Source organism: Otolemur garnettii, unplaced genomic scaffold, assembly GCF_000181295.1.
Source record: "Otolemur garnettii isolate 467f Iridium unplaced genomic scaffold, OtoGar3 scaffold00074, whole genome shotgun sequence".
Classification (NCBI taxonomy): Eukaryota; Metazoa; Chordata; class Mammalia; order Primates; family Galagidae; genus Otolemur; species Otolemur garnettii.
In genome coordinates this window covers 1,242,419-1,261,780 of record NW_003852469.1, presented here as the reverse complement: position 1 = coordinate 1,261,780, position 19,362 = coordinate 1,242,419, and the positions used below count along the sequence as shown (strand labels likewise).

General features: G+C 52.4%; 1 protein-coding gene across 1 annotated transcript in view; it reads right to left on the bottom strand.

The window, feature by feature from the left end:
- Positions 1–2,275: 2,275 nt before the first annotated feature.
- The window catches only part of RP1L1 (RP1 like 1), a 33,036-nt gene continuing 15,949 nt past the window's right edge, over positions 2,276–19,362 (bottom strand). The window contains exon 4 of the mRNA XM_003794007.2: positions 2,276–2,349. Within this exon, the coding sequence (XP_003794055.2) occupies positions 2,276–2,349 (74 nt within the window). The remainder of the gene's footprint in view (positions 2,350–19,362) is intronic.

Sequence of the window (19,362 nt, the reverse complement as noted above, 5' to 3'; positions counted from 1 at the left end):
TGTGCTCCGTCAGGTGTGCCACTGAATATAGGTGTCCACATGTGCGTTTTGCCAGCTGCCCAGCTGCCCATGTGACTCGAGAATCGATCGTGAGGCTCGCCAGCAACACAGGGCCATGGTCAAGTGGGAGACCGAGGCTGGGGGAGCGCCTGCCCCAGAGCTGACCCCAGCAGAGGTGGGGCCTTGACAGCTGGTGGCTCCTAACGCCAGATGCCTCTGTACTGAGGGTCTGCCCAGAAATGGAGCCTAAGCACACAGCTCCCTGCAGCCCCCCGATTCCTATGACTAGGGGGTGCCAGCCGAGGTGGTCTCTTTTGGAATCTGTAATTTGAAGGGTGCGGGGCTGACTCCAGCAGGGAGAGGAATGGCCACGGGATTTTCCTCTTCAGGATGTGCCATATGTATTTACAACTGTGGGAACTGACACAGACACCAGGGACCTGGCCCGCTCCCTCATCTGACCGTTGCGAACCAAACTACTGGTCAAATCCCTCACCTGGTGCCAACCAGAGACCATGTGGACAGCCAGGACTGGAAGCTGGGCCTGCAGCTGGGGCGTCCCCTCGCCGTTCACAGGAGCCCACAGGACTGTCCGTGAAGGGCATTGGAAAGGGACTTCACAGTTATTTTTCACCCTCCCAGTTGGGGCAAACCACCCTCTTAAGTTTTCTTGGTGGGAGGAGGAAAAAATAAGAACCCACAGCTCAGCAGGGAATACAATCTTAAAAATAAGTCTCAGGGCCGCTGTGTTTAATGCCCGCCCCGTGGGCTCCTCGGCCCATAACTCAGGAGTACAATGGCCTTTCTTGTTATGAATGAGTGTGAGGTGCCAGCAGAGGAAATAGGAAGCCCCCAATATAGTCTGAATGGACCTGTGAACAGGGATAATAAAAGTTGTCCTGGATTTCCGTCACCACCAGGTGTTTCCGCCGGGACTTCCATTCATTCAGGCTGGGGATGGCCACTGCTGCCAACCCCCACCCCCACCCGGCCCTCTGCTCCACACCCCTGACCTCCCGGTGGCCACCAGAGCTCCCGGGGCCCTGGGATGGGAGTGCTGTGATTCTGCAGCCCACCCTTTGGGAGCTGTGCTAGAGCAAAGGGGATGCCAAGGGATGGGAGTAGGTCACCTGGGTAGTGCTCCCCAGAAGGCCTGCTGTCCTCGTTGTCCATAGGGGAGCTCAGAAGAGGGACCCAGGTGCACAGGGACATAGGCAGTCACAAGATAGGAATGGCAGGGGTACTGGAGCCAGGAGGCCTTCAGCAGCAGGCAGGACCAGGGTTAGAAGCTGCGGAGGACAGCCATCTGTTAGTGAGGGTCGAGACGTGAAGACACCAAGTGTGCGTCCCAACAGCCAGCTCAGGAGCCAGGAAGCTGCCTCCAACTTGCCCCTGACCTTGAGCTCGTCACTTGCCTCTGAGCTGCTGTCCCTTAGTCCCCTTAAATGGGATGGGATGCTCCATCCAGAGCTCCCTTCATGATCCCAAACGTGACTGTGTCACAGGACGACTCTGACCAAAAGGGGAAGGGAGGCGCTCCGTGTGTGAACCAGCAAGACACACAGGTGAGGAGAGTCTGCGCCGTGTGAGACCACAGGGGGCAGATTGGCCTGCGGGGCTGGGTCCACCGCCCCACGGTCATCTGTGCACGGTCAGTGTGTCACAACACGACACAGGCTGCAGAACACGTGCCTGCCCGCTTCCCAGCCAAGGCCCGCTAAGGCCACCTTTGTAAACTGCTGCCATGTCTTTCTGAAATGTGTGTGTGTGTAGGGTCTCTAGAGGGAGAGAATGCATCACGAATGACATGGCTCTTGGCTTACCACACTCACCCACTGAATGCAGGAGACATCCTGGACCAGCCACAGCCCTGACCGGCTCAGGTGATTGCCCTCCTTACCTATCCCCTGTGAGCTCACCTCCCTCCAGACCCAGGAGCCTGTCTTTTCTGCCCTGCCTGGGGGACACACTGCCGTGTGTGTGGAGGGTTGACCCGTAGTACAAGGAACACATTACTTGGGACCCGCCTGCTATCAGAGCATCACCAGGGCAGCAGGAAGCCCCGCCAGCCATGAACTCTGGATCCTCCCACTCCACGCTCAGCCCCTGTTGGTTCTACCTTCTGGTGAGCGATCGCTGTTCATAGAACCTGCTGGGACCAGAGCAGTCCTCTCCCCAAATTGCTCCAACTGCAAGTTCCAACCTTGGACAGTCCAGGTGTCTGAATCCACATCGTTATGGATTACCGGAGGCACTTGGCAGTTACTAAGTAGGGTTATGCATACCGAGATCTGAGATAACTGTACATCTTCAGCTCCCCGAGGGTCAGGGTGATGGTGGTGGTGGTGACTGATGCGGAGACAAACAGAATACAGAGCGGTGTAGTTCTCATAGTACTTATTTTATTTTTGTTCTAGCAACTAAGTGATGTGGGAGTGGCACAGATCATTGTACAGGTAAGAACACTGAGGCTCACCAGAGCATGTGGGTTGTCAGAAGTCACATCACTTCCCTAAGTGGAAGAGATGGTCTTTTGTCTTCTCAGCAAACGAGAGGCCACGCCACTGGGTATTGTCATCCACACTGGGGAAACTTGCTGGGCTTTGCAACACCCCTGGGGCTGGATGACTTCAGTTCCTCTTACAACAAATATGGAAACCTGATCCTCCTCTTGCTCTCCGGGAAGCCAAGTGGGCTGCACTTGACTTTGCAGGATGGCAATGGACAAGCTGCGCCCCTTCATCCCTCACTCTGCACGTGTGCTGGGCTCAGGGCCGCAGGGCACAAAGTAGATGAGAAGTGGGGCAGAGGAAATCACCACCCAGGTGCCAAAAACCTGGGTCAGAGCTCAAGGCAGACACTTAGGAGCTGAATGATCTTAGAGAGTGGGAACCTTTCCTTTCTGGCCCTCAGTTTCCTCATCTGTAAAGTGAGGGAATTAAATTAGATAAGATGGTCTTTTGTGTTCTATCCAGTTTTGTAATGAGTGATTCTAAAATGGCCCCAGGGCCCTTTGGAGGCCACTTGCATGTTCCAGAAGCCCACCCAGGGGGGGCTGCTAGGATGCCATCCCCTTATCTGGAAGCCCACTCAGGGGGGGCTGCTAGGATGCCATCCCCCTATCTGGAAGCCCATGGGTGGGGGGGCTGTTAGGATGCCATCCCATTATCTGGAAGCCCACGGGGGGGGGGGGGGGGGGGGTGCTGCCTCTGGGAGACAGTTTCCGTGTGTGCTCCAACTGCCCAAATCCCATCCATGCCCCTGCTGTAGCCTGGCCTGCCCTGCCCCCGCACCCCTGCTGGCTCCAGCTCACCCCTTGGGGCAGCACCTCCCACCATCTCCACTGCCAAACCGCATCACTCCCACTTTTGCAATCTCCAAACTGAGCTCAGACTCTCACTTTCCACAAAGCTCCACAGGTGCAAATCAGAACAGCCCCACCCTCTGTCCCTCTGCCTGGAATTTACACCATACTCTGGGTCCCGCTGGTCTTCCCTCTGATCCTCAGCTTCTGGGACGGGGTGGGAGGTGACCATGTGGCCATAGGTGGGTGCAGATGTTGTACATTTGCACCTGGGTCTCTGCCTTGGCTTGTGGGGCTTCCAGGGCTGTGAGATGGGAGAGCCAGTTGCACAGCAACCGTGCCCAGAGCTGAAGATTCTGTCCCCTGCAGTAGGCAGAATATGAGGGTATGACTAACAGCAAGACCACTGCTTCGGTGTCTTTGGGGCAGGGAAGGGGCATGTGGCCAGAAGAAACACAGGATGGAGCTTTCACGCCCACGTAGAGGAAGACATAAGCATAAGCATGTCATAAAAGTTCTGTCCTGGCTCCCCTGCAGGCAGTAGGGGTGGGGTGAGGGACAGAGTCAGGAGGGACCACTCAGCCATCCTTTCTCTCCCTCTCCCCCCCTTTCATGTCTGTGACAGTTCTCAGGTTACCACGACCTGAAAACATCTCATTTATCATTCATTTGCAGTTTCATCTTCTGCTTCCTCTCCCTGGGAAGAAAGTTCCAGGAGATCAGGCTCTGGTTTCCCTTGCCCACGGCTGTGCCCACAGCCGGGAAGGGTGCCAGCTTGATAAACAAGTTGGGGAATGAAGAAACAAGTCTTTGTTTTACCATCCCGAAGAGAGAGTTAAAGGAAAAGGCTCAGAGAGGTTAAGTTCCCTGCCCGGGACACACAGCTTATGACAGAGGCATCCCCTCCCCCAGGTCTTGGCCTGAAGCCTATGACTCGTCCGAGCATCCTCTGTGACTCACCTCATCACCCCTTAAAGCAGTGACCAGCTCCTCATGGGGTCTTCGGGTCTCTGTCCTCTTGTGAGTGTGCCCTGTGCCCATCCCCACCTGCCTCCTTCCCCCTACTCAGTTAAATGATAGGAACCAGCTCAGGCCACCCTGATGTGGGCAGCCCAGACCCTGCGGGAAGGTCTCCAACTCAGACCGCATTCGTGGCAGCAGAGTGGCCCAGAGGCTCCGAGTTCTCAGGTCTGGGCTCTCTTCTGAACTTTGCCCATACAAGGCCCAGTGGCCCCAATTTTGCTAAGTGTCCTGTAGGAATAACCAGCCACCCCTTGAGTGGCTAAAGTGTGGGAAAGTGCCAGCTCAGGGGGGCTTTCTAAGCAGTCACCCTCTGAAAACGGGAATAAGACTTAACATGGAAGTGGGGGGAGATTAAACAGGAGGATGCGTGTAAGGGCTGCAGAGTGCTCTGTCCACAGCTGGTCTCGGTAGTGGCAGCTGCTGTCATTGATTGTCTTTATCAATGGGACTACCTGGACACCCAGTGTGCCTGGCCCTGTCCTCGGTGGCGGGAAGCCCCTCTTCCACGTGGGCAGAAAGGGGAGCTCGGAGGGCTCTGGCACCTGGTGCTTGGGGTGCGATGCCATCCTTGCTTCCTCTCGGGGAGGGGAGTGTGTGGTGGAAAAGTCCTCAGTTTTGGAATCCCACAGACTCGCTCCTTACAGATCAAATAAATCTGCATTTCCCGCCCTAGCTGTGTCACCTGGGGCAAGTTATTGAATCCCCCTGGTCCCCAGATTCCTCCTTAGCAGAATAGGAAAAGAGGAAAGTTTCTCCAAGAAGCCACCATGTGAATTGGGCTTGGAGGGAGGATTTGGAGGAGCAGACAGAGGGGGAGGCGGCGATGGGGTTCGCTGCAGGGCGGGGACAGGGGGCAAACACAGAAGGCCAGCCCAGGAGGCCACCTGCACTGGGCCTCTGTCCTGCGGCACAGGTGACCTCACAGCGTTCCAGGTCCTGTGTGGAGTCTGGGAAGCCCGGGATCCCATCGCAGCACCAGCAGTGGCACAGCGCGTGAGGAGCCGCGGGTATGGTAAGTTCTCTCACACCCCTCTGCAGGTAAGTGTGGCTTAGACGTGAACTTGGCCGACTGGGATATTGTTCTCATTTTCCCACCACATTGTCCATGCTGGGGAAAGCAGAGAAAGGCAGATAAAGTCACTGACGAGTTCTGCTCCTGAGAACGTGCAAGGAACAGGCGTGAGGTGTGAACAAGTGGCGTCTCTTTAGTCAAGGTGGAAATATGGGGTCTGGCCTTTTACAGAGGTGGGGACCCAAGGCCAGCAGGGCAGGAGAGGGCCGTACCAGGCGTCTGGCTGAGTTGGAAGGGCTGGAGTGTCTTTGGCTCCAGATCAGGAAGAACCTAAGACTGCCTTAGCAGAGGACTGGGCATTTGGTGATGTTTAGTCTGGAAAGAACACCAGAACTGGAAGCAAAAATTGCGAGTCCATCTTCCCTCCCATGACTGGTCAGCTGTGTGGCCAGCGTGCGGTGTCCACCTTTGTGAGCTTCGTTTGCTGCTCTGGGCTCATCATGTGATCTCAGACCAGAGGGAACAGCCTGGGAGACTGTGGACTGGCCCGTGAGAGGCACTGGATCCATGTGAGCCAGATCTGAGCACCGTAGGAACACACAAGGCCTCATGGGACTCCAGAGTTCAAGGTCAGCAATGGGCAAGAGCAAGGAGGATGGTGCAGCATCAGGGTCCAGCCCTCCTGTAAGGGAGGAAAAAGTAGGACCTCCAGGAACAGAAAGTTAAACACCACATCTTCTCGCTCCTACGTGAAAGTTAAAAATAGTTGATCTCATAGAAGTAAAAAGCTGCGCAGAGGATACTGGGGGCTGGAAGAGCCGGGGAAGGGAGGACAGGGAGAGACGGGCTAAAGGGCGCAGAGTCACAGCTGGGTGGGAGGACCAGGTCCTGCGTCCCACAGCACTGTAGGACAACACTATATTACATCGTTCCAAAAAGCTAGAAGGTTATTAAATGTCCCCTACACAAATTAATTTCAGATGATGGATATGCTAATTACCCTGATCTGATCACTACACATTACATGCTTTGAAACATTACCATGTATCCTACAAAGACATAAAATTATTATGGCAATGAAAACAAATAAAAAAGGTATAAAATATATTTTTAAAACTCTCAGGCCCTATACCTAAAGTTCTGGTTTAATTATTTTGGGATAAGGCCTGGGCAACACTGTTTTTTTTTTTTTTTCCTTCTAGAAAACTCTCTAGAATTTTTATTGGGATTACGATGCATCTATAAATTCATTTTGAGAGTGCTGATTCTCAAGTACCATCAATAGGTTATATCTTTTCATTTATAGAGAGCTTTTGGAGCTTCATTGAGGTATACTTGATATATAATAAAAACTGAATATATTTAATATAAAAACAAAATAAGACCATGACACACCGTCCTAGGACAGAAGTTAAACACTCTGTCTTCCCAGCTGCATAGCTGACTGTGGTCAAAAGAAGCCGGAGTCCAGAGGACAACCTGTTTCCAGTGAGAGCTGGATGGGCAGGGGCTCCTCTGCCTGTTGGTTTAGGCCACGTCTTTATGATTCTATGTACAGAATTGGAAGCAGCTAAATTCTCCATCAGAGAGAGGGATAGACCCCAGTAGGCCTTGCCAAATTCTCCTTGTTGGAGAATCAGAATGGCAGAGATGTTTTTTTTTCTTTTCAAGAACTTTTAGATCAAGAGAACCACAGATTTCAGTCTGAACCTGTAGCAGATGAACAACGGTATTTGACCCAAGTTTGAACGTTACCAGTTGGTAGCAAAGCAAATGCTCCTCCCTCCCGCCTTTGACTTCTGCTTGGTGGTTAAGCAGGGTTGTGGAGCTGAGGTTTGGGGATACTGGGTGCAGTGAGCTCTGAGCTCAAAGTCAAGGGCCTTCCTGAAATCCTGCCTGCAGAACTTGCCAGGTACCCGGTTTCAGGTAAGTTACTGAGCCCTGGGTCTATCAGTGCGCATGTTTATAAAATGGGATAAAGGGTTTCTGGGAACGGAGGGAAGTTGTTGGGGTAGTGTGAATCTGAAAGTGCTTTACATACTGCAAAGCGTGCGTAGGAACTCAAAATTGTGTTCTATATTGTAGAAATAGGGAGTGTTGTTACCATCTGTGAATTCTGGGACGGATTTTCTCAGCCTGAGAATCTCTTGCCCCAGGTTGTCCTTGGTTGGTCTTCATTGTTGTCCCCCCCCACTCTCCTTGGGTGGCAGGGAAGATGGAGCTTCCAGGAAAGATGTGCAGTGGGAGGTCACAGGCTTCTCCTGGCCCAGGTGAAGTCCTTCTTGGGCAGGGATTGAAAGAAGCCTGGCTCCCTCCTGCCCACTGAGAGGCTGCTGCAGGAGGCCAAGACTGTGGCCTGGTGTCATAAGCACCTGAGGACACTCCTCGTAGAAGGCGGGTAGAGCCAGAGAGCAGGAGAATGTGGAGTGCAGAGACTCCCCGAGCAAGGCCGGGGCTTAGGCCACTCTCTGGGGTTGAGAAGTCAGGAAGCTCACAGACCATCTGCTGTTGTCTCAAGCCCCGTGGGTGGAAGCGGTGGAGGAGTGGTGGGGAGAAGGTGAGACCCAGAAAGCCAGGGCCCCCACCTCAGCCCTGCTGTCCACTTGTGCCATGAATGTCACGCCAAATCATGCCTCCCTCTGAGCCTCAGTGTTTAGTCTAGAATAATCTCTAAAGTCCATGCTGCCTCTGAAAAGCAAATCTTTTCCCCCTGAAAACTCAGAACATGTTACGACCCCTTTGCTTCTGGGTTTCAGAATTTCATGCTACGGCCAAGCACAAATTATTGATCAGTTTCTGTTCTCCCCTCTGTCCCACAGACCCCAGGCTTAGCCTTTTCTGTCCCTGGTGATTCTGGAATGTACCACTCAAACCCTCTGACCGCCCAGGCCAGGCCTGACACCTGCTCTCTCTTCCTAAACAAGAGGATTTCAGCCCCGGCCTGGAGGCCCTAGAGCTCCCTGATGAGCACATGTCCACTCCAATAGGGCTTTCCTGCCACTGCGTCCCGAGTCACAGTATACTCTGACTTCTAGTTTAAAGAAAAGAGTCCAGAGCCAGGCACTTGCTTTCAGACAGATCTTGGCTGCTACGTGAAAGGGTCGGAAGACCTTTTACAGCCATCCAGGCCAGGACACATGGACAACTGCTATGCCACTGAATTAGAATAATGGAGTCATTCTCTGTGTTAATTTGATCCCCAGGGCAGGTTAACTGGCTGGATATGGGTTGAGTAAGGGCTGACAGGAGACCAGAGTCCTCTCTGTGTCACATAGAGCAGCTTGGAGGACAGAAAATGGGTCTCACCGCACTCACTCTGTGATGGCAGAAAAGGCCAAGCTTGGTGTTCAGAGCTTGGTAAAATCAAGCTGTTTCTGCTGCTCGCTCTTCTGTAATTAAAGGGACCCACCACCCTCTGTGCAGCCCCAGAGGAAACAGTGGGCAGAGGAGCTGGAAGCATTGTCACACGCTCCTTCTGCGGATGGGGAAACCAAGAACTAGATTCAAGGCCTATCCTGGCCAAGCGCACCCCTGCGAGGGAAAGGACTTGGAGTGCTGTCTCCAATCTCAGCGCTGGCAAGGCCAGGACACCTGTCCCGGGACAGTGCCCCAGAGAGCCAGACGCACGGCTCCTGGCAAGAGGGCTATAAATAGCATCGGGACCTGAGCGTGCACACAGCCGCCGCGGTGCACAGGGCAGTGCACAAGCCCAGGGCCCAGTGAATGGGGATTGTTCGCCAGGAGATGCCTTGTATTCATCTGAATTGCTTGGGTCGGCGCCAGCCCCTTTCCCCGAGCAATGCCATTTCGGCTATTGTGCCGATTATGGCTGATGATTATCTTGGTTGTTTATCCAGTTGCTGTATAGATTGACTTTCTGAATGTCAGGGTTTGACTGTTTCCATAACAGGAAGCGGCTTGCTGTCTTGCTGTATGGACCAACTCCAGCCTACACAATAGAATCCCAACACAAACCTCAACACTCCCTTCGCTGGGGGAACCTCATTGAATCCACTCTTATTGTTTCTTTTATAGGCCGAATCCTGTATTTACAGTCAGAGGGGGGTGTGTGTGCGTGTGTGGCTGTGTGTGTGCGTGCGGGTGGTTTTGTGCACGTGCGTGTGGATCTAACAGGATATGGAGCCTGGCTCGGCACTTTCCAAGTCTCTCCACATGAACCTCAGCAAAGATTAGGGTGCCAGGAGCCCCAGTCGTAGATCTACTGAAGTTGGAGGGGGTCGGGACAAGCAGAACTCTGTCCCTGGGGGTTCTTGGTTTAGGGTTCCCTTGACTGCCTAGACTCTAGAAGCTGCAGTTTTTTTTATTTTCATACCAAGAACCCGGCCAAACAGGAGGGAAAAACCCTCAAGTCTGTGTTGAACTCAGGTGCCAAGACCCCTACAGAGGAAGGGGGGGTCAAAGGGGAGATCTTCAGCTCTAGTTTCTGTCTGTCCTGAATATTTATTGTCCTCTGAGCTGGTTCCCATGCCCAGGAGAGTTTTAAAGAAGCTCTCCAGGCCCTTGGGTAGATATCATGTATTCCTTTTCCATTTTATAAGTCTCTCCCCTCCCATCACCAGCTGCCGAGGTGCCTAGTGAAGAAAATTAATGGTGCTTAATGGAAGAGTCTGATCTCATGGAGACCTGCTCCTTCAGAGCAGAGGGCTGGCGTGCTTGAGAGCCAGGTGGTCAGGGCTGGCTGGGAGCTCCCAAGGGCACAGCCTCTTAACCCAGAACCAGGTACAAGAGGCGCCCAACACACCTGCTAGCCTGCGTGCTTAAGGATGAGCTTACAGTCCCTCAGGAAGCCAGTTTAGGTGGAAAAATCAGGCTGGATCCCTTGGGGTATGGTCTCTCTGCTGCATTTAAACCTTGAAAACATAAGCACAGTTGAGTTTCGGCATTTTCGCCTGTTGTAACCAATTAAGGCAGTGGCGCCACTCTTCAAACCATCCATAATGTTAACCGTGTGCCCCAGAATGTGGAGGGTATTCCTTGCTATAAGGAGGGCATAGAGATTTACCCTGTTCCAATGTTAACATTCAGATTGCAGAGAGAACAATGGAGGGGGGGTTCCCCCAGCTTGCAGAGGCTATCTGACAAGGACAGCCATTGCTACAATGCTTTCCGCTCCTTATCCTAAGGCAACTGGTCTACCTCAAAGGAGGCTGGTGAGATTGTAGGTTGGTGAACCTTCCAGGAAGCTTCAGCCAGGGGCTAAGGGGGTGGGGGAATGTGGGATTGGACATGGGTGTGTGGCTCAAGTGACCAAGCCCTGGTTATGTTATGTTACCAAAGGCACTGAAGCTTCCGAACAGATTTAGAAGACAAATTATATTTCCTAGGGGGAGACACTTTGAGCTACATAAAGCATGGGAATCAGTGAGCTTCACTCTTCTCTCAGATTATAAAATTGGAAGTCCCAGAGGGACAGTCGTACTTAACTTTTGATTCTCAGAATAATCTCTGGATTGACAGAGGCTTCCATTCTGGCTGCAAAGACCTGACATGGTGAAGTCTACACACCAGCCAATCCACTATATCTAAACAGGCACAAAAGCGTTTTGTTTTGTTTATAATAATTATCCAGCTAAATTTGAGTATTCTCCTATCTTGATGCTGACAGAGTTCAACAGGTCTTGTAGTCGAGGCTCAATCTAATGCTTGACCCTAAATATGATACTGGGACAGAAAACTTCTGTTTTGGTTGAAGGTTAGTGGTATTTTAGGGATCAAACCGTCATTTCCACCGTTCCACATCCCTTTGAGGGTTCCCTGTGGACAGACCCTCTCCCCTCCACACACACCCGGTGGTTAAGCCAGGCTGCCAGTTGAGCTGTCATACTAGCTGTTTGGCAGTAGAGGGCGATGTTTACCCAAAATCCAAGCACGAACGTAGGCCAAGAGAAAGTTCTGCAGCTAACTGCTTCTCACATCCCCTCCAAACCAAGTCCAAACCAGCTGGCTGGATGGATGGATAAGCTCACAAAGAGCTCTCCTGCCTTCCTCGGGAGCGCAGGTCTGTGCAGCAATCCTGCCGTCCTCTCTGTTGAGAAGCCCTGAAACCAACTGGCACCCATTGTCTTCCATTTCCTCCAGTTCTGTTCCGCTGACTTTGAACCTTAGAGTTCACATCCCAGGAGATCAAATTACTTCCCCAAGATGCCTTCCCTCTATTATTCTTGGTTACCGGGCATTCGCTGCTGCTACCAGGTTAATGTCCCCGGGGTGGAGGACAGGGGAGAGTTGGGACAGAACAAGTTGGGCCAAATTTGAACATTTGCAGATTCAATGTAATGTTTGACGGTTCAGGATAAACCTAGATCTTATCAATGATAAATAAAGAGCATTTGATTATTTACTGGGCTTACAAGTAAGAAGCCATAAGACACACGCAAAAATCAAATCACTCTTAGTGAACTAAGCTTCTTGAAAAACTATTCCCCTAATACTTGAAACCCTGAGCATTCTTTAAATATTAGCTAAACTTTTGTGGATAAGGTTAACATCCTATGTGTTGTGGTTTGGCCTTAGTGTGTGTGTAGTGTGGGAGGTTTACAGTGATGCTAACCAAGATTAAGCCTGGGGGGCCCTTATCCTGGCAATGTGTTTATACAGCCAATTGTCTCAGTGAAGTTTGCAAAAGTAAGATTTTTTTTTTTTTTGAGACAGAATCTCACTATATCACCCTTGGTAGCGTGCCATGGCGGCTTAAGTGATTCTCTTGCCTCAGCCTCCCAAGTGACTGGGACTACAGGCCCACCACAACGCCTGGCTGTTTTTTTATTATAGTTGTCATTTTTGTTTGGCAGGCCCAGGTTGGGTTTGAACCTTCTAGCCCTGGTGTATGTGGCTGGCACCCTAGCTGCTGAGCCAAAAGTAAGATATTTTATGCACAAATCAGTTAAGATTGTCATTTTCCACCCCTCTGATTTCCCCTCCATGGTCCCCGCCTTATGGAGAGGTGGCATTGGAATGGCCTAGAACATTTTGGTTAAAGGGGTGTTGAACTGAAGAATTATTTGACCAGGTTGAAAGAGCTCTGTCTGTCTGTCTGTATATACGTTACTTCTGTGGCATGATAAAATTTACTAGCTGTCCTGGTACAGACATGGCTTCTAGGCAGTCCCCAGTGCCAAGGGACAAAGGTGCGAGGCCAGACTTGGATCTCAGTGGGACTGTGTCTCAGGGCACCAGCATGTACCAAGTAGAAAAGAAACAAAATCTGAAACTTGTAAGGAATATTTTTCCGGTTTTGTGATATTCATGGAGTTTTTCAGCTTCTAAAAAATGCACTGTTTGGACAAAACTATGGAGATAGTGAAAATATCAGTGGCTGCCAGGGATGGAGGAGGGAAGGATGAACAGGGGGACCTCAGCGGATTATTAGGGCAATCGGAGTATTCTGCGTGATGCTGTAAGGGCAGGTGCATGTCACTGCACAGGGGTCCAAACCCACCCACCTATGCATAACACCTCATGCAAACTCTGGGCTCTGGGTGATAATGAGTGTCAGCGTAGGTTCATGGTGACAAATGTGCCATTCTGGTGGGGGATGGAGGGGCTGTGCAAGTGTGGGGGTGGGGAACTCTCTGGACCTTCTACTGTGAACCTAAAACTCCTCTAAAAAAAAAAAAATAAAATCTATTTTAAAATATGCTATCTGGGGTGGCACCTGTGGCTTAAGGAGTAGGGCGCCAGCCCCATATGCTGGAGGTGGTGGGTTCAAACCTGGCTCTGGCTGAAAACTGCAAAAAATAAAATAAAATAAAATATGCTATCTGTTGTGATTTATTTCCTCATTCCAAATAAATGCTAACTTTTGAGCCCAATTATGCATTCACGATCTTGTTTTCTGAGTCTGTGATCTTTACTCTGTTCGTGGAAGAAATGGGTTTTCTTGACAGCAAAGACTTAGGGAGGTGACGGTTTCTTCAAAGTCCTCCAAATTGTGGGGAAGATTGTTCTGCCACTCCATAACCCGAGCCTGCCCTGCTTGCACGGAGCGTCCCTGTGGTTGTACCAGCTCGCACAGCTGTGCCATCTTCCCATTCAGATTATAAATTCTGGATGGTGAAAAAGTGTCTACTATTTCCTGGTTTCAGGATATGAAGGAAAACAGTTCTCCCACTGTGGCTCCCACACCTCTCTCCTCACCCTGCACTGCGTTATTGGCAGGGCTGCTGATTCGGCTCATTGAGCAGAACTTAGAGAATTTTGTCGTGAGTTACTGGTCACTTGGAGTTGTCTTCAGCTGAAGCGTCTGATTATCCCATGGCGGGGGGTGGGGTGGGGGGGAACAAACGTGAAATCCCAGTGATTGCCGGCGCCCCTAGCTCAGTGGGTAGGGGGCCAGCCACAGACAGCCAAGCTGGCAGGTTTAAACCCAGGCCGGGGCCACCTAAAAAACAGTGACAACTGCAAAAAAAAGAAAAAAAATAGCCTGTAGTTCCAGCTACTTGGGAGGCTGAGGCAAGAGAGTTTGAGGTTGTTGTGAGCTGTCATGCGATGGCACTCTACCCAGGCGGACATAATGAGACTCTGTCTCAAAAAAAAAAAAAAAAAAAGAAAGAAAGAAAAGAAACCCCAGTGACTTTGGCATCACATTCATGGTACAGTAAACCAGATAATGACGTTCTGCCCTGTCAACCTGGGTTGACAGGAGTTGGGAGGTCCCTCAGGGTGGCCATCCAAGCCTGGGTCTTCCACCCTGTTAATGATTGAGAGACATTACTTCACAGACCATCATGTGCTTTTTCTTTTGAGTATTTTATATGCATTTTTTTTATTTCTAGAAGTTTCCGAGTTTACTCTTTTCTGGAACACAAAATTAATGAACTCTATATTCTATTTTCTATGAGTTTCTGCTTGGCTAGAGTGAAAGAATCTTCATTCTTAACCATGAAGATTCATGAGGTTTGGGTGGTGCCTGTGGCTCAAAAGGGTAGGGCACTGGTCCCATATGCCAGAGGTGGCAGTTTCAGACCCAGCCCCGGCCAAAAAAAAAAAAAAGATTCATGAGGTTGAAATTTTTTTTCATAGAAAAGCCACAATTTAGACCAGCGGTTCTCAACCTGTGGGTCGCGACCCACAGGAGCTGTATTAAAGGGCCGCGGCATTAGGAAGGTTGAGAACCACTGATTTAGACCGTCCTTCAACAGGTAAAGAGTTGGCTACATACTCTAAAGGTGGCTTATCTGATGGGTCAATCTCCCAGCCACAAGCCCTGTCATATCAGAATTTGCCAGCAGAGGGCGAACCATAGCCACCTGTAGGGACAGTGCAGACGCCTGCTCCAGGGTTTCCTTGGACCAGCCTGTTTGAGGCCAGCCAGACTGACTTTCCCTAGTGTACCCACAACTCCTGAACCCCTGAAGATATGGCCCCACCTGAGGAGGCATCAGAGATCCCTGGCCCCAAACGTCTGACCTAGGCTGCTTTGGGGGCCCCATACTTGGAGGATCCCCCATACCCTGGAGAGCCAGCCAGTCTGGCTGCTGGTCTCCCCTAGGAAACTCTGGAAAAGGCGCTCCAGAGAAACTCTAGGGAATGAGATAGATCCAGGGAGACACCCCCACCCAGCTCCATCCTGTCCCAACATCCTAAAGACCTCTCTGCCTCCCTCCCTAGACTGAGGTCTTATGATAGAGTTGTCCAAGGAAATAAAGGATGCCCGATTAAATTTGGATTTCAGATAAAGAATTTTTAAAGCACATCTGCACCAACTATAGCATAATTATATTTCAAAAAGAATTTTTTGTTCATTTGAAAATTCAAATGTAACTAGGTGTCTTGTATTTTTTCTTTCCCAAGTTGGTACCACCCATTCTCCTTGGAGCTTCCAGAATATTTGAGCCCAGGGCTGCTTCTCCTTTCCCCCAGCCGCTTCCCCCCAAGTGCTGGATAGGAGCTGCCACATTGGGCCTGCTTCAATCTGAACCCCTCCCTTTAGAAAAGGTGGGAAATCCTGGCTGCTCAGGACCTCTGCCACCCAGCAGCCCTGACACTCTCCCTTTTATCTCGAAGGACAGTCCCCAAGGCTCTTTCCTTTCCTCACCCTTCTCTGGTCTTTTCAATAAATCGAGCAGACCTGTGCTCAGCAGAGAAGGGCACAGACGTGGAGATTCCAACTGGGGCAGGGCCCCAACCTTAAGGACAGACCCAAAGGCTCTGCATGTGCCTCCCATGTCACAGCTGGAAAGTGGGGCCCACGATCTCCTGCCCCTACCCAAGTGCTGAGGCCAGGATACTCCCCCTCCCCCCAGAGCACTGCCATCTGCTGGGTTCTCCACCACCCCAGCAAAGGAGGCAGCCGGGAAGGACGCTGGGACAGGACTGCCGGGCTGACTGTGTGGCAGCCCCCCCCCCAGCAGGACACCTGGGCCAGCCAGTGCGGCCTGGGCGACAGCCTTGCCTTCCTGTGCAGCCGCTGCGGCATGTAGGATGCTGATAACGGGAACAATGCGGCAGAGGAAAAGTGGCAGGAGAAGGACAATGAGCTGGTGGTGGGGACTCTCCCAGGCTGGCGGGGGCGAGGAAGGATTTGCCGGTCCCAGGGGCCAGGCTGGAGACTGTGCTCCTAACCCCTCCCGGGCAGCCTCCTCTGTGCAAGGGGGGTGGGTGCAGCCAGGGAATCGTACACCTCGAAGGGCCCTTCCAGCCTTCTGTGTGCTGGAGGGCAAGGGGTACATGTCAGATCAAGGAGCCAGCAACTCCAACGTAGCCATAGCTCTGACCCCAAGAGCCCAGGGACTTTAAACTGTGCTGCCCTCCTGTCCTATCCATACTCAGAAGGAGGGTCATCACCCTAGCCTGTGTCCACACTGGACACAGATGAGCCTGCCAGTCACTCAGGTCGGCTTGTGATTGGGGGCAACAGGGGGAAAAATACCTCAGGTATGGCCCAACACTGAATAAAGTTGTCCCAAGGGCTGAGTACCCTGCAGGTGCCTCTGAAGTAGCCCCCAAGAGAAGCCACTTCTGCCCCAGCTGGACTAGAGGCTCAGAGGCTGAACCATTTTCTCTACAGCTCATGGCACGCAGGAAGGATGGAAGAAATGTGTGCAGAATCTGCGGTCCCGTCCTCCCAGGCCAGGGTGGGAGACCCCAGAAGGAGAGTTGCCTCTCTCCTGTCCGACATCCAGATCGCTGGTGCTGAGACTGCGTCTATCGATTCCTTTCCTGGCCCCACCCTCCTCCTTATGCTAAAAAAGACTTAGAGCAACCTACAAGATGCAAGCAGTACAATGGGACAAAATAAATCATAACAAGGAGCAAAGTGGAGGGGAAAAGAAGATAAGGAGGGAAGGAGAAAGGGAGCCGGGCAGGGGGGCCAGCCCCCAGAAGGTAGACCAGGACGGTCAGCGCAGGCTGGGGAGCTCCAGCGGCAGCAGGCCGCGGGAAAGGAAAACACGACCCGTCACTGTGTTTGAGGGGAGAAAAAGACACCCACAACGAAAGAAAGTGTCATTTCTGATACTAACCCCAAGCGAAATTCTCACCCACAGTTCTCATGGAGAGCAGGTGGTATAAGGCTGAGGACGCCCTCCCCGGGCAGTCTCACCGTGGCCAAGGCTGATGTTCCCAGAGCTGCTGCTGGGAGCTTCTCTCGAAGGTAGCCAGCGGCTGGTCAGGAACAGCCCAAGGAGAAGGCCACTGAGAGACGGTCCCTGCGCCGGGCTCTCTGCGGTCTAGAGAGGCAGGTTAGAAGTGTCCAGAGGGGTGGAGGCTTTGGACAGCCTCAGGCAATGCTCACCACCCCCTGTTCACTCAGTGGACGCTTGCTAAGTGTCAGGGAGCGCAGAGAGAAGGCCCACATGAGCCTTCCTGGTTTGCAGGCCCCTCTTCTGAGCCATGTGCCACCATGGGGCTGCCACCCTCCTGTGAAAGAGGAAATATCTCTCCACCCTTGGGGGCCAGGGAGGCCAAGGCCAGCCTAATGTCGGTCCTGAGGCTGGTTACCTGTACCCCGTGAGCACAGCCTCCACACCTCCCCTGGCCAGCACCTCAGTCTGTGCTCGTAGATGAGACTCATCTGACCTTAAACGAATCGACTGTGAAGAAAAATGACACTGTTTTGCCAGCAGCCAGGGTCCCCAGTGCCTTGTCCTCAGGGTGTCAAGGTCTGTCCCTGTGTCAGTTGAGAGGGACTCTATCTAGCATGTTCTCTAGCGTGGATCAGGATACCTTTGCTGCCTGGTCTGACTGGACTGGCTGCCACCCTCTCAGTGACCCCCCAGCTGAGCAGGGTCAGGACCCGGCAGCCCCTCCCCCACACAATCAGGGACGTGCAGAGGCCCTGTTAGGACCTGTTTTGCCAGCACTTGGCATGCCATCAACAGAGGTGACACCAATTACCTGTGTCACAGCTTTGGGGAAGAAGGAGATGTATGGAATCCAGCCTGGGGACATCCATCAAGGCCTGAGAGGGGGCTGAGGGTCCATCACGGTGACAAGGAATGGAGGAAGCCGGAGTCTCTGAGGACAGCTGGTTGGCAGAGCATTTTATATCATCAGAATTGATGCCTCAGCAGGGCTCGTGGCCCCCACGCCTGGGCATGCCGGTCAGCTGGGTCCTTGCTGTCTCCTGGACCCGTGTGCTTCAGGCAGACGGGTCCAGGTTCTGTTCCCTACCCCAGAACCTCCCCCACCCCAGCTTCTAACTCCCCCCACCGCACCCCCATCAAAACCTTGCTGCTTGTTCCAGGAGCCAATCACACCCCGTTGTGGCACCAAAATCCTCCACCCAGTCTGAGCGAACGTGCTTTCTCCCCACCCTTACACTTCTGAGTTCCGGCAGTTGTCTGTACCTCTTAAGCATGAGGTACAGTCACAATAATTAACTTTTTACATATTTACCACAACACGTATCTAGTGAATTTCCAGAACCACCTAGGTGGGGGGCCAATGGGTAAACCGAGGCACAGAGACATTGTCAACTTGCTCCAGACCGCCCTGCTGGTGAGAAGAGTGTGGTGAATGGCAAATCGAGGGGCAGAAGAGGGTATGAGGGGGCCACCATCTGGGCCGTGATGAACACGGATGTGCTGTTGGGGACCCTGGGCCAGATCAAGACTCCCTGCAGGAATTGGGGTGCCTGCATGACACCAGCCTCAAAAGGATACTGAGCTTCCTGCCAGGGGAGAGATACTCTTAGAACCAGCCCCTCCCATCTCTGCTGTTGGCTCTCAGGACACACGGAATCTCTCCACAAGAGACCCCCTACCTCGAGGGTTCCTCCATTCTTCCTTTGGTCCTTCCACATCTGTCCCCTCATGCATAAAATGGGTACAGCAGGCCTGCCTATCTTGTCACTGGATCTCTCTGAGGCCCCTGGAGACCAGGCTGGGCACTGTGAATGTGCAGGCCAGCTCACACCTGAGGTGCTGCCTGTGACTTGTCTTCATGGAGTCAGGGATAGGGAGGGGAGCAGAGCCCTGTGCCCTGGAGAGGCAAACGTCACCACCAGGCTGGAAAAGGCTGAGGCTGGATCCCCCACAGGCCCCAGCACGTGGCTCCAGCTCTACTCCTGCGAGTGCAGTGGGACGTTCAGGGGCCGCTCAGAGCTGGAAGGGACCTTAGGAATGTTGTAGATGAGGGAACAACAGGTCCAGAACAGCGAAGGAGCTGGCTCAAGGTCATCCAGTTTATTACAAAAGAACGGACACGGGGACCCACCTCACCAGGCGGCCAGGAGAGGGTGTTCCCAGAAGGCAGCAATAGGCAAGTACAGAATTCTGATTCTGTCTGCGACAACATCCCTCATCCAAGAACTGCAAAGGACGGTGTGTGCCCTGCGGCTGGGGAAGTTAAGGTCAAGTGGGTGTGATTCCGTCAAAGTCTTATCCCCTGCGCTGGAGAACAGACCCCCCCCCACGCACCCCTGGTGATCCTCTTGGTTTGTCATCATATCTCCATGCTGACTCTGGTCACAGGCCAAGCCACCCGCACACGGTATGCCCCCAACAGCCCCACCCCACCCCCCAGGCTCTCTCTTCTTCCAGCTCTTAATTCCCGTCACAAT